Source organism: Aquarana catesbeiana, linkage group LG09 (genome assembly GCF_042186555.1).
Source record: "Aquarana catesbeiana isolate 2022-GZ linkage group LG09, ASM4218655v1, whole genome shotgun sequence".
Classification (NCBI taxonomy): Eukaryota; Metazoa; Chordata; class Amphibia; order Anura; family Ranidae; genus Aquarana; species Aquarana catesbeiana.
In genome coordinates, this window is record NC_133332.1 from 201,692,076 (window position 1) to 201,706,412 (window position 14,337).

General features: G+C 42.1%; 1 protein-coding gene across 1 annotated transcript in view; it reads left to right on the plus strand.

Moving 5' to 3' along the window:
• The window catches only part of C5 (complement C5), a 153,152-nt gene extending 142,363 nt beyond the window's left edge, over positions 1-10,789 (plus strand). The window contains exons 40-41 of the mRNA XM_073599551.1: positions 9,665-9,803; positions 10,501-10,789. Coding sequence (XP_073455652.1) covers positions 9,665-9,803; positions 10,501-10,636 — 275 coding nt within the window. The 3' untranslated portion in view covers positions 10,637-10,789. The remainder of the gene's footprint in view (positions 1-9,664; positions 9,804-10,500) is intronic.
• The last annotated feature ends 3,548 nt before the right edge of the window (positions 10,790-14,337 follow it).

The following is a 14,337-nucleotide window of genomic DNA, read 5'->3' on the forward strand; positions in this document are numbered from 1 at the left end:
GCTTGGGGTGTCTACTTTCCAAAATGGGGTCATTTGGGGGAGGGTTTGAACTGTCCTGGCATTTTATGGCCTTGGAAACTGTGATAGGTAGTGAGGCGTGAAATCAAAAATTTACAGCCTTAGAAATCCTGAAGGCGGTGCTTGGTTTTCGGGGCCCCATAAGCGGCTAGGCTCCCAAAAAGTCCCACACATGTGGTATCCCCATACTCAGGAGAAGCAGCAGAATGTATTTTGGGGTGTAATTCCACATATACCCATGGCATGTTTGAGCAATATATCATTTAGTGACAACTTGGTGCAAAAAAAAAAAAGTTTGTCATTTTCCCGCAACTTGTGGCAAAATATAAAATATTCCATGGACTCAACATGCCTCTCAGCAAATAGCTTGGGGTGTCTACTTTCCAAAATGGGGTCATTTGGGGGGGATTGAACTGTCCTGGCATTTTATGGCCTTGGAAACTGTGATAGGTAGTGAGGAGTGAAATCAAAAATTTACGCCCTTAGAAATCCTGAAGGCGGTGCTTGGATTTCGGGGCCCCGTACGCGGCTAGGCTCCCAAAAAGTCCCACACATGTGGTATCCCCATACTCAGGAGAAGCAGCTGAATGTATTTTGGGGTGCAATTCCACATATGCCCATGGCCTGTGTGAGCAATAGATCATTTAGTGACAACTTTTTGTAAATTTTTTTGTTGTTGTCATTATTCAATCATGTGGGACAAAAAAAATTAATATTCAATGGGCTCAACATGCCTCTCAGCAATTTCCTTAGGGTGTCTACTTTCCAAAATGGGGTCATTTGGGGGGGGGGTGTACTGCCATGCCATTTTAGCACCTCAAGAAATAGGCAGTCATAAACTAAAAGCTGTGTAAATTCCAGAAAATGTACCCTAGTTTGTAGACGCTATAACTTTTGCGCAAACCAATAAATATACGCTTATTGACATTTTTTTTTATCAAAGACATGTGGCTGAATACATTTTGGCCTAAATGTATGGCTAAAATTGAGTTTATTGTATTTTTTTTATAACAAAAATTAAAAAAATATTGTTTTTTTTCAAAATTTTTGGTCTTCCGTTTATAGCGCAAAAAATAAAAACCGCAGAGGTGATCAAATACCATCAAAAGAAATCTCTATTTGTGTCAACAAAAGGACGCAAATTTTGTTTGGGTACAGCATTGCATGACCGCGCAATTAGCAGTTAAAGCGACGCAGTGCCAAATTGTAAAAAGTGCTCTGGTCAGGAAGGGGGTAAATCCTTCCGGGGCTGAAGTGGTTAAGCACTTGATCCTGTACAAATCGGTTGGAGGCTAATGCTCAGTCTTTCACATACAATGTAATTGCTTTCCATCTCAGCTGAGATTACTGACACTATGGGGTTTATTTACTAAGCTGGAGAGGGCAAAAATGAATCACAATTCTGCAGAGAAATCAATCAGCTTCCAGGTTTTATTGCTAAAGCTTAATTAAACAAGCTGTTAGGTTAGAAGCTGCAGAATTGTGACAAATTTTGCCTTCTCTAGCTTTAGTAAATAAACCCCTATCTGTCCTAAGTGTAACAACTAAGTTCCTTAAAAAATGGGACTTTAATGGACCAGAAATGCTCAAGGAGTAATACTAAATTTAATACTAAATACTAATTTATTACAACATGTCGGCAAAATTATACAGTTGACACACATGATAGTAATGAGAATACACAAACAATACAAATAATACAAAAAAGGAAGAGAAAAGCCCAGATCAAATGTCAGAGAGACAGAAGAAATTCAACGCATTTTGATAAATGAGATAAAGGTCTTCTTCAGGGTAAGTGGGCTGACATTTTACAGATCAATACATACAATCTATAATAGCAGTAGATACAAAATTACAAATGCATGTCAAAGTTCATGATATGACATAACTTATAGCATAAAAGTTATAACAGAAGAACAGAATGTGCATACAGGTATCCATACTGACTTCACGTGTCTTATGTGTCAATCAAAATAGATTCCTAGCTCAACAGATAGAAGGAGACTAGAATGCCAGTAGAATGCCATGTAGCCAAAGCAGGTGGAAAAGCTGAGCTGTGGCCCCATGACAGATCCCCCCGTGTTCGCCTGAACCTGCTTCCCAAAAGGGGGCCTGAGCAGCGTCAAAGGAAGATCCAACAAAAGTCTAGGTATATGCAAAAGCAAAAAGAAAAGAAATAAACCAACAGTGAATAGATTATACTATAAAAGATCATACTATAAAACAAAGACTTTAATAAACCAAAACAATGGACACTCGGTAATGTCAAAAAGAGGATCCGCACTCCAGTGATTGCTCTTAAAAAGTGTAATATTTATTGACAAGCCACAGTGACCAAACGCAAATGAGAACAGTTTGGTCACTGTGGCTCGGTAATGTCGTCCAAGCAGGTGATAATGATAAGCATACCTATCATTTAGAGGTTTGTAAGATTAATCTATCACCATGGAAGTTGCTCCATAGCGCAAAGACAGATCCCACTGTAGAGGGCCACTCGTAGTTGAACAAGGCTGTGCCGCATGTGGGGTTTGAGAGCAAATAATGCTCACAAGTATCCAAGGAAAGGCTGAATAAACAGCAGCCAGACCTACAATCAAAAAATATTGTTAATTTGTATTGTACCAAGGGACCAGAAAATTAATCCGAAAGTACACATAAATTAGAGGATAATAAGCCCCAAACAGCGGAAAATATCGTATACCTGGTAAGCTTTATTGATGTCAAGGGTGTGGCAGTTTCTCATGTCTCCAAGGAGCTACCAGGAGCATATGAGGTTGCCTGTTTATAAATAGTGACCACAATGAGAGAGGGAGATGTGGTGAATGATGTCATCAATTGCCGCTTCCCGAATGCAGCCATACGATTGGCCCCCTGAGTCGATGGCGCACCGTACCACGCCGCTGACCCAGGTGTATCCGGTCACCGAGACGCTGGGCCACAGCGTCGCCCGCAAATCAAGTCATCGCGATAAAATGATGCAAGTGATGTCACTGTGGGCAGATGTTGGATCCAATCATGTGATGGCATGGCGTGCTGCGCCGCCCGCCCACTGATGCATGAAGTGCAAAGGCACATGGAAACAGACCATGCATCAAAGCCCGAAAAAGCCGCCGTAACAGCCACTCGAGGGGGTGGTCCGTGTGGCCTGGGTGCGCCAGCTGGGAGAGCAGAACAAATGAAAACAAGGGGAAGGAGGAAAGAGAGGGCTCCAGAGGGCTATGGAAAACCATGGACAAAAATGTATACAAATGTGTAATACAAAAACATTAACGAGAGCAGCCATCGGAAATGGGAGTGCATTAGCCACATTGGGTGCCAATACAGAAAAATGATGTGGAAAAGAAAGAGGAAAAAACAAAAGAAAAGAAAAAGTAAATAAATTAAAAATGTTGGAGAAAAATCTATATGTAGACCAAAAAAACAATATTGAATATATTGTCAAAGATGGTGCAGATCATTATTACAAAACTTACACACATGGGGGACTAGTGTAGTAACAAATAAATCTGAAACAGAACGGTTAAGGGAGTTAGTCATTTTCTGGACCACCCGAGACAAATCCCTCCAAAAGGGGTTAAAAGGATATCGTCTCGTTTAGGCCAGGAAATGTGGTAGCATTGAATTTAAAGATCCAGCGTTATTCATAAAAGGGCGTCAGACCCTAGACCAAATTCGTAGATCCATAACCCTAATTTCTGCAGTAGGGTCCAACTGGGACGCTCCACTTACCTGGGAACTTTTGCTCCTTTCATTGGACCTTAACAAGGCTTTTGATAGCCTAAATTGGGATTACCTTTTTATTACTCTTGAAACCCTAGGATTTGGCTCTACATTTATCTCTTTACTAAAAACGCTATATTGCTCCCCAATAGCCCAAGTTTCTATTAGAGGTCATAAATTGCCATTATTCCCTGTCCAGCGAGGTACGAGACAGGGATGCCCGCTCTCCCCTCTACTATTTGCATTAGCAATAGAACCTCTAGCTATGGCAATCCGTTCCCACCCCGATATTTATGGCATACATTGTGGCCAACAGGAACACAAATGTGCATTGTTCGCTGATGATGTTCTAATGAAATATTACCAAACCCCAAGTAACTTTACCCAACTTGCTATCCCTCCTAGATCGTTTCTCACAACTTTCCGGCCTATGTCTGAATTCCCAAAAAACAGTCGCTTTTAACATATCAATACCCACTGCTGAGGTGCAGATTATCCAAAATAAATTTAACTTTAAATGGAATCTTGGTTCTCTTCCGTATCTAGGAATTCAATTGACTTCATCTATAGAAACCATATATCGGGCAAATTATCCCCCATTATTTAAAAAACTCAGGGAGGATCTTCGTTGTTGGGCAGACTACTCACTCTCATGGTTTGGAAGAATCAATTCAATAAAAATGACGTGGTTACAGAGACTCCTTTACTACTTTAGGACTTTACCGGTGGCGGTCCCGAGGGGAGATATACAGCGTCTACAGGCTGAGGTTATGCGGTTCATATGGGGTCATACCAGACCTCGCATACAAAGACGTACACTTTACACACCAAAACTTATGGGGGTACTTGGACTACCCAACCTGCAGGCATATTACCAATCGGCTCAAATAGCCCAATTAGCCTACACTACAGCTAAGGGTTCGACTCCTCTTTGGGTCTCTATAGAAGCACTTGCCTGTAATCCACTGGCTATAGGGTCAATAATGTGGCTTCCTAACCGTTGTCACCTATCTATATTATGCCCCACCTTATCACATTCCCTAGCAATATGGGACACAATCGTAGTTCCTTATCATCTCCTCACACACCACTGGCTCCCATTTTCTGCAATCCGGAGTTTTCACCTGGTTTGACCCCACAACTGTTTCAGTGGTGGCTCAATAAAGGGCTACTGAGAATTGGAGACTTCCTGAACGGGAATCAATTACACACGATACAATATTTTAAAGATGAATTTCTAATGCCCCCTAGTGAAATTTTTCGATATAATCAAATTGCATTGTTTGCCAGATCCAAACTTAACCAAGTAGTGGGCCCCCTTACATTTACAACATTTGAATTAACTTGTCAAGCCAGAGGCTTTCAGAGGGGCCGGATCTCTGCGATATATACTTCCCTTACTGAACCAGATTCAAAACTTGCATATATGGTACAATGGGAAAGGGATTTGAATCTAACTTTTGACCTCACTGAATGGCAGGATCTTGCTTTTCAGTTATCCAAAGTCTCAATTAATACTACTCTGATAGAGGCTAATTACAAAACGCTTCTACGTTGGTACCTGGTACCCACCAGAGTAGCTAAAATGCATCCTTCTACTTCACCAAACTGTTTCCGACGCTGTGGTCAGTTGGGGACGATGTACCATATTTGGTGGCAATGCCCCCTCGTAACCAGATTTTGGATTTGAATATTTAACTTGATCAATTCAGTGATGGGGGTAAACATTCGTAGATCTCCTACAGTTGCCCTTTTTCATAAATTGCCTGATGAAACACCCAAACATTCAGTAAAGCTGATTACATATATATTACTGGCAGCAAGAATTACAATTGCAAGACATTGGAAGCAGTTGGTTATCCCTCTTGACCAGGTTAAGAATAAACTTAATTGGATTGTAATCAATGATAAACTCACTCACATTCTCAATAATAAAATCAAGAAATTTAATAGGATATGGGACCCATGGATTGACTATATTTCTACTCCATAGCGAACTCCAGGACGACCCTCTCCCTCCCCATTTCACTTTTCTTTTTTCTGTTTCTTTCTTTCTCCCCTCCTCTTCTCTCTTTTTTTTTTTTTTTTTCTTTCTCTTTTTTTCTCTTATTATCATATCCATGGAAATTCGGATACAATATAAATGATCTTATATATGATCCTCTATGATTATGAGATCTGGAATTGTCCCAAAGACCATGTCCGAGACCCCCGGGACTCTAGATCTGTGCTATTCCCTCACAAAGGACTTATCCAGCTCATGATTGAGAGGTTATGGTTAAACTCCACCGATATCTGGATGTTGACTGCATTTTTTATGTTATGTTCCCATAGCAGGTGGAGAACAAGTAATACGAATTTATCTTAATTATTTCCGTATTGGAATGTACTGTTTTGATAATTTAATATCAATCTGCCTATGTGACTGGCTATTATGTACATTGTTACCTACTTTTTCAATAAAAACATTGAAATATAAAGATCCAGCGTTGTTCACGTTGCAACAGTGTCTTATTCCAGTCCCCGCCTCTAGGGCCTGGGTGTACTCTATCAAGTATTAGGAATTGGATCCGTGGGAAAGAACCTCCATGGAATTGAGTCACATGTCGACCAAGTTACAAATCTGCATTGCATGATTGCATGCTACGAATATGACAATATGCTCTCTGCCAGAATTCAATTTTGGTCTTGTCCACGTAAAAACAGGAACAGTCACACTGCAACAAATAAACAATGTTTTGTGTTAGGCAATTAGCATAATGCCTGGGTGTGAATTTATTCCGATTAGGTAAATCTGGGTGCGTGGAAGCGTTCATATAGTGACAATACCCACACCCCCCACATCGAAAGATAACCAACCTTTTGCATGGATCCCCACTGCCACCTTTAAACTCACTTGAGACCAGTTTGTTTCTCAAAGACCTAGCTCTCCGAAATGTAAAAGCCGGACGTTCAGGAACACAAGATCCAGCTATCGGGTCAAGTGTTAAGATGTGCCAATATTTGTTAATATATTTTTTTTAATATTCCTGCTGGTTAGAAAATAGAGTGGTAATCCTAAGAGGGTTAGTGTCAAGTTTCTTGGTTTTGTTTTTTATAGAGCAACTCTTGTCTAGTTTTTAAAGTAGCTTTTTTTAAAGTTCGCTTTAGACACTTATTAGCAATCTTGCCTGCAGTTTGTCTGCTTCCTCTTTGAATGTATTTTCATTTGAACAGTTTCCTCGGATCCGAAGATACTGGCCAAAAGGGATGGATTTAACCAAACTGCTAGGATGGAAACTAGCGGCATGTAAAATGCCATTACTAGCAGTTGGTTTATGGTAAAGACTACTAGACAAAAAGCCATCTTAATCAATGTGAATATACACATCTAGAAACTCAATTTTAGCTGGATCACAGGACAGGGTGAAACTCAAATTGAAAGTATAATGCTGCGTACAGACGATCGGACATTCCAACAACAAAATCTTGGATTTATTTCCGACGGATGTTGGTTCACACTTGTCTTGCATACACACGGTCGCACAAATGTTGTCGGAAATGCAGAACGTCAAGAATACGTACAACACGTACGACAAGCTGAGAAAAATTAAGTTCAATAGCCAGTGCGGCTCTTCTGCTTGATTCCGAGCATGCATGGAATTTTGTGCGTCGGAATTGTGTACACATGATCGGAATTTACGACAACGGATTTTGTTGTCGGAAAATTTGAGAACCAGCGCTCAAATTTTGTTTGTCGGAAATTCCGACAAAAAATGTCCGATGGAGCCTACACACGGTCGGAATTTCCGACAACGAGCTCACATCGAACATTTGTTGTCGGAAATTCCGACCTTGTGTACACGCCATTAGTGTTCAGACACTGCACAAAAGTATGTAGAAATTCATTGAGGCCACTCCAAACCATGAAAATGTTGTCAATGTAACGGATCCAAAGAACGGCATGATCAAGGAATGGAGCCAAGTCATTAGAGGCATTGATCATACATTCCCACTCCCCCAGGTACAGATTGGCGTAGGATGGGGCACAACAAGTCCCCATCGCTACACCCTGTACCTGAAAGAAGTGGGAACCATTAAAAGTAAAATAATTGTGACATAAGATAAATTTGAGTGCATCATTAATGAAGTCATTAAACTTACGCTCAAAATTACTCTTCTCTGATAACACTCGTCGAATGCAAGCCAAACCCTTGTTGTTCGGAATAGAACTATAAAGCTACTTTAAAAACTAGACAAGAGTTGCTCTATAAAAACAAAACCAAGAAACTTGACACTAACCCTCTTAGGATTATCACTCGGTTTTCTAACCAGCAGGAATATTTTAAAAAAATTATTAACAAATATTGGCACATCTTAATACTTGACCCAATAGCCGGATCTTGTGTTCCTGAACGTCCGGCTTTTACATTTCGGAGAGCCATGTCTTTGAGAGACAAACTGGTCTCAAGTGAGTTTAAAGGTGGCCGTAGGGATCCATGCAAAAGGCTGGGTACCTTTCGATGTGGGGGGTGTGGGTATTGTCAATATATGAACACCTCCACGCACCCAGATTTACCCAATCGGGTTAAATTCACACCCAGGCATTATGCTAATTGCCAAACAAAAAGCGTTTTTTATTTGTTGCAGCGTGACTGTTCCTGTTTTTACATGGGCAAGACCAAAATGGAATTCTGGTAGAGAGCATATCATCATATTTGTAGCATGCAATCGCGCAATCCAGATCTGCCACTTGGTTGACATGTGACTCAATTCCATGGAGGTTCTTTCCCACGGATCCAATTTTAAATACTTGATACAGTACACCCAGGCCTTAGAGGTTGGGACTGGAATAAGACACTGTTGCAATGTGAACAACGCTGGATCTTTAAACTCAATGCTACCACATTTCCTGGCCTAAACGAGACGATATCCTTTAAGCCCTTTTTGGAGGGATTCGTCTTGGGTGGTCCAGAAAATGACTAACTCCCTTAACCGTTCTGTTTTAGATTTATTTGTTACTACACTAGTCCCCCATGTGTGTAAGTTTTGTAATAATGATCTGCACTATCTTTGACAATATATACAATATTGGTTTGTTGGTCTATCAATTGTGTTGTATGATGTGTAGTTACTCAGTTATCTGACAAATTATATTGTCATCAATGTGGTTGGGTTTCCATATGGACCATACGTGACAATTGCCATTATACTATAATTACATATAGATTTTTCTCCAACATTTTTAGTTTATTTACTTTTTCTTTTCTTTTTTTCTCTTTCTTTTCCATATCTTTTTTCTGTATTGGCACTCATTGTGGCTAATCTACTCCCATTTCCGATGGCTGCGCTCTTTAATGTTTTTGTATACACATTTGTATACATTTTTGTCCATGGTTTTCCATAGCCCTACTGAGCCCTCTCTTTCCCCTTCCCCTTGTTTTCTTTTTGCTTTTGCATACACCTAGACTTTTGTTGGATCATCCTTTGACACTGCTCAGGCCTCATTTTGGGAGGCAGGTTCAGGCAAACCTGGTGGGATCTGTCATGGGGCCACGGCCCATCTTTTCCTCCTGCTTTGGCTACATGGCATTCTACTGGCATTCTAATAATTTGGCAATAACCCCCCTTTCTTGTTATACCTATCTGTCCTAATGACAATTGAAGGAAATAATATAGAGATATCATATATTCAGGGGACTGATGTATTAAGCTTTCAAAGTGACACGTTGATAATACTAGTGGATACAATTAATCACAAAAAAGTTTTACACAATACCACTCAACCTCAGTCCATCCTTTGTCTGCATTGCAGCATATTATTCATTATAGCATTGCTATCCTAATGCCATTTCCAGCCATGTCAATTACCACAGAATATGTTTTTCTGAGGCATCCAATGCCTGCTCCAGAGCACTTACTCTGCCATTTATGTTCTCACCTTCAGTCACTGCACTGGTCAAAGTAAACAAACAGATTCGCTTCATCAAGAGGAAAACATGCAGCAAATTTGATCTAGAGAATGGGCAGCAGTACCTGATCATGGGGAAAGGCGGAATCCAGATCCGGGAAGAGCGAGAGTTCAAGTAGGTGGTTTTTTTTTTTTTGCCAAAATACCTGAAGCATAATTGCAGACCTGCTCCCCACTGCCTGCTCTGAATTCATGTGTGGCTATCAGCTCCCTCTAGTGTTGTTCATGGCAGCCCATCAGTGCTGTCTGTCCGCCACCTGCTGCATGGCATCCTTCTTTGAGAGAGAAGTCACACAAGAGCTTTGAATGACCTTGATTTGACTAAGGGGTTAGTGATATTTCAGTTACAGGTTTGACCTGCTGGTTTCTTATATCTCTGGGGTCTCTGGTGGTGTGATCTCCCTGTTATGTTCATTCTCAAACCACCTCCTTACCTAACAAACTGTAGAACAGGCATGTAGACAGGTTTCAACCTCCTGAATAAGTGGCACATACACTGAGTCAGCCATATTAGCACTGGACCTAGACACAATCTGGTCCTTGCAGTCTCTCCATTATACTTCCAAGGTCTTCATTCTGATGTGGGGTGGGTGCAGCTGCTGACACCCGCTGTGGTCACTAACATTTTCCAGTGATAATGATAGCTTGGAGTTGCTCTAAGATCATTGCTGCACAGCATATTTTTCAAAAGCGTTTCAGAATTGTTAATTGTTGTGGACCTAATGTGTGTGTCCAGCACTATGAAAGAGGTTTGATTCTGCTATATAAAGCTTTGCTAAACTGGACCCATTTAACTATCTGTAATATTGCAGGTATGAGTACCCGCTGGATTCCAATTCCTGGATTGAGTGGTGGCCAGATGCTTCTTGTACCAGCCGGCAGTGTAAGCCTTTTGTGGATTTGCTTGAGGGCGTCACAGAGAGTATTTTGCTGGAGGGATGTCAGTAACCTTCTTTACACACCCTGACGAGTTACTATATCATATATCTCACTTTCTCTGTTATGTTCTTCTATACTGTGGTACAAACCATTCATCTATTGTATTCTATCTGGAAACAAATCAGATTGGACAGTATAAATAATAAAGATAAACGTTCCAAATGCTTGTTTCAGTCCACATTCTGTTATGGGCCCACAGATCGGGTTATCTTTAAAATGTGGTGGTGGGGGGGGGGGGGGGTGGCCGACGACAAACATACAGATTCAAGAGTAAAAAGTCACTCTCACAGAGTAAATGTTGACAAGCCTAGTAAAGCCAGCCATAGATGATACAATTTTCTTTCTTGTTACCAAGGGTGAGTGTTGATGGGGGGGATCTATCCCATGGAGGAATTGTTTTCTACTGGTGGGAGAGGCTAGGGGGCCATTCCTGCCAGAGAACACAACGATTATTGCTCATGGCTATAGTCACTGGCAATTAGGGATGAGCTTCGTGTTCGAGTCGAACCCATGTTCGACTCGAACATCGGCTGTTCGATCGTTCGCTGAATTGCGAACGATATGGGCCGTTCGCGCCAAATTCGTGTGGCGCGTCACGGCCCATAATTCACTGCGGCATCGCAGTGCATTGCTTGCTGATGATTGGCCAAGCATGCACTATGACCCGCATGCTTGGCCAATCACAGCGCCGCCTTAACAGAGAGCCATAATTGGCCAAAGCCAAGGAGGCTTTGGCCAATTATGGCTCAGGGGATTTAGTACACGCCCCACACTATATAAGGCCGCCTGCACGGCGGCCCTGTGCAGTGTGTTCCGGTGTGCTTAGAGAGAGAGAGAGACAGTGTCATTTCATTTGAGTTAGCTAGATTAGGCAGGACAGTCAGTCAGTTAGCTGCACTTAAAGTGTATTGTGTATATATATGCATCCCAGGTGTTGCGCATATATATATATATATATACACTGTATTCAGTTTAGCTAGATCCTTTCCTGTTATTTTCTAGACTATTTACATTTAGTGCAGTGCGTCCTGTTCACAGTGTTCAGCTAGATCCGTTCCTGTTATATTCCTACTGACAGGCAGGCTTGTCTTGTTACAGTATTTTGAAGAAAATTACTGGTGTTCTTTTGATCCTATTAGTACCACAGTCAGGCAGCTAGACTATTTACAGTTAGTGCAGTGCGTCCTGCCCACAGTGTTCTGCTAAACCTACAAGTAAGTGGGGTGCGTCCTGCTCACAGTGTTCAGCTAAACCTACAAGTTAGTGGGGTGCGTCCACCTCACAGTGTTCAGCTAAACCTACAAGCTAGTGGGGTGCGTCCTGCTCACAGTGTTCAGCTAGATCCGTTTCTGTTATCTTCTTACTGACAGGCAGGCTTGTCTTGTTACAGTAAATACAGCTACCTGAAGAAAATTGCTGGTGTTCTTTTGATCCTATTAGTACCACAGTCAGGCAGCTAGACTATTTACAGTTAGTGCAGTGCATCTTGCTCACAGTGTTCTGCTAAACCTACAAGTTAGTGGGGTGCGTCCTGCTCACAGTGTTCAGCTAAACCTACAAGTTAGTGGGGTGCGTTAACCTCACAGTGTTCAGCTAAACCTACAAGCTAGTGGGGTGCGTCCTGCTCACAGTGTTCAGCTAGATCCGTTTCTGTTATCTTCTTACTGACAGGCAGGCTTGTCTTGTTACAGTAAATACAGCTACCTGAAGAAAATTGCTGGTGTTCTTTTGATCCTATTAGTACCACAGTCAGGCAGCTAGACTATTTACAGTTAGTGCAGTGCGTCCTGCTCACAGTGTTCTGCTAAACCTACAAGTTAGTGGGGTGCGTCCTGCTCACAGTGTTCAGCTAAACCTACAAGTTAGTGGGGTGTGTCCACCTCACAGTGTTCAGCTAAACCTACAAGCTAGTGGGGTGCGTCCTGCTCACAGTGTTCAGCTAGATCCGTTCCTGTTATCTTCTTACTGACAGGCAGGCTTGTCTTGTTACAGTATTTTAAAGAAAATTGCTGGTGTTCTTTTGATCCTATTAGTACCACAGTCAGGCAGCTAGACTATTTACAGTTAGTGCAGTGCGTCCTGCTCACAGTGTTCTGCTAAACCTACAAGTTAGTGGGGTGCGTCCTGCTCACAGTGTTCAGCTAAACCTACAAGTTAGTGGGGTGCGTCCACCTCACAGTGTTCAGCTAAACCTACAAGCTAGTGGGGTGCGTCCTGCTCACAGTGTTCAGCTAGATCCGTTCCTGTTATCTTCTTACTGACAGGCAGGCTTGTCTTGTTACAGTAAATACAGCTACCTGAAGAAAATTGCTGGTGTTCTTTTGATCCTATTAGTACCACAGTCAGGCAGCTAGACTATTTACAGTTAGTGCAGTGCGTCCTGCTCACAGTGTTCTGCTAAACCTACAAGTTAGTGGGGTGCATCCTGCTCACAGTGTTCAGCTAAACCTACAAGTTAGTGGGGTACGTCCACCTCACAGTGTTCAGCTAAACCTACAAGCTAGTGGGGTGCATCCTGCTCACAGTGTTCAGCTAGATCCGTTCCTGTTATCTTCTTACTGACAGGCAGGCTTGTCTTGTTACAGTATTTTAAAGAAAATTGCTGGTGTTCTTTTGATCCTATTAGTACCACAGTCAGGCAGCTAGACTATTTACAGTTAGTGCAGTGCGTCCTGCTCACAGTGTTCTGCTAAACCTACAAGTTAGTGGGGTGCGTCCACCTCACAGTGTTCAGCTAAACCTACAAGCTAGTGGGGTGCGTCCTGCTCACAGTGTTCAGCTAGATCCGTTTCTGTTATCTTCTTACTGACAGGCAGGCTTGTCTTGTTACAGTAAATACAGCTACCTGAAGAAAATTGCTGGTGTTCTTTTGATCCTATTAGTACCACAGTCAGGCAGCTAGACTATTTACAGTTAGTGCAGTGCGTCCTGCTCACAGTGTTCTGCTAAACCTACAAGTTAGTGGGGTGCGTCCTGCTCACAGTGTTCAGCTAAACCTACAAGTTAGTGGGGTGCGTCCACCTCACAGTGTTCAGCTAAACCTACAAGCTAGTGGGGTGCGTCCTGCTCACAGTGTTCAGCTAGATCCGTTTCTGTTATCTTCTTACTGACAGGCAGGCTTGTCTTGTTACAGTAAATACAGCTACCTGAAGAAAATTGCTGGTGTTCTTTTGATCCTATTAGTACCACAGTCAGGCAGCTAGACTATTTACAGTTAGTGCAGTGCGTCCTGCTCACAGTGTTCTGCTAAACCTACAAGTTAGTGGGGTGCGTCCTGCTCACAGTGTTCAGCTAAACCTACAAGTTAGTGGGGTGCGTCCACCTCACAGTGTTCAGCTAAACCTACAAGCTAGTGGGGTGCGTCCTGCTCACAGTGTTCAGCTAGATCCGTTCCTGTTATCTTCTTACTGACAGGCAGGCTTGTCTTGTTACAGTATTTTAAAGAAAATTACTGATGTTCTTTTGATCCTATTAGTACCACAGTCAGACAGCTAGACTATTTACAGTTAGTGCAGTGCGTCCTGCTCACAGTGTTCTGCTAAACCTACACGTTAGTGGGGTGCGTCCTGCTCACAGTGTTCAGCTAAACCTACAAGTTAGTGGGGTGCGTCCACCTCACAGTGTTCAGCTAAACCTACAAGCTAGTGGGGTGCGTCCTGCTCACAGTGTTCAGCTAGATCCGTTTCTGTTATCTTCTTACTGACAGGCAG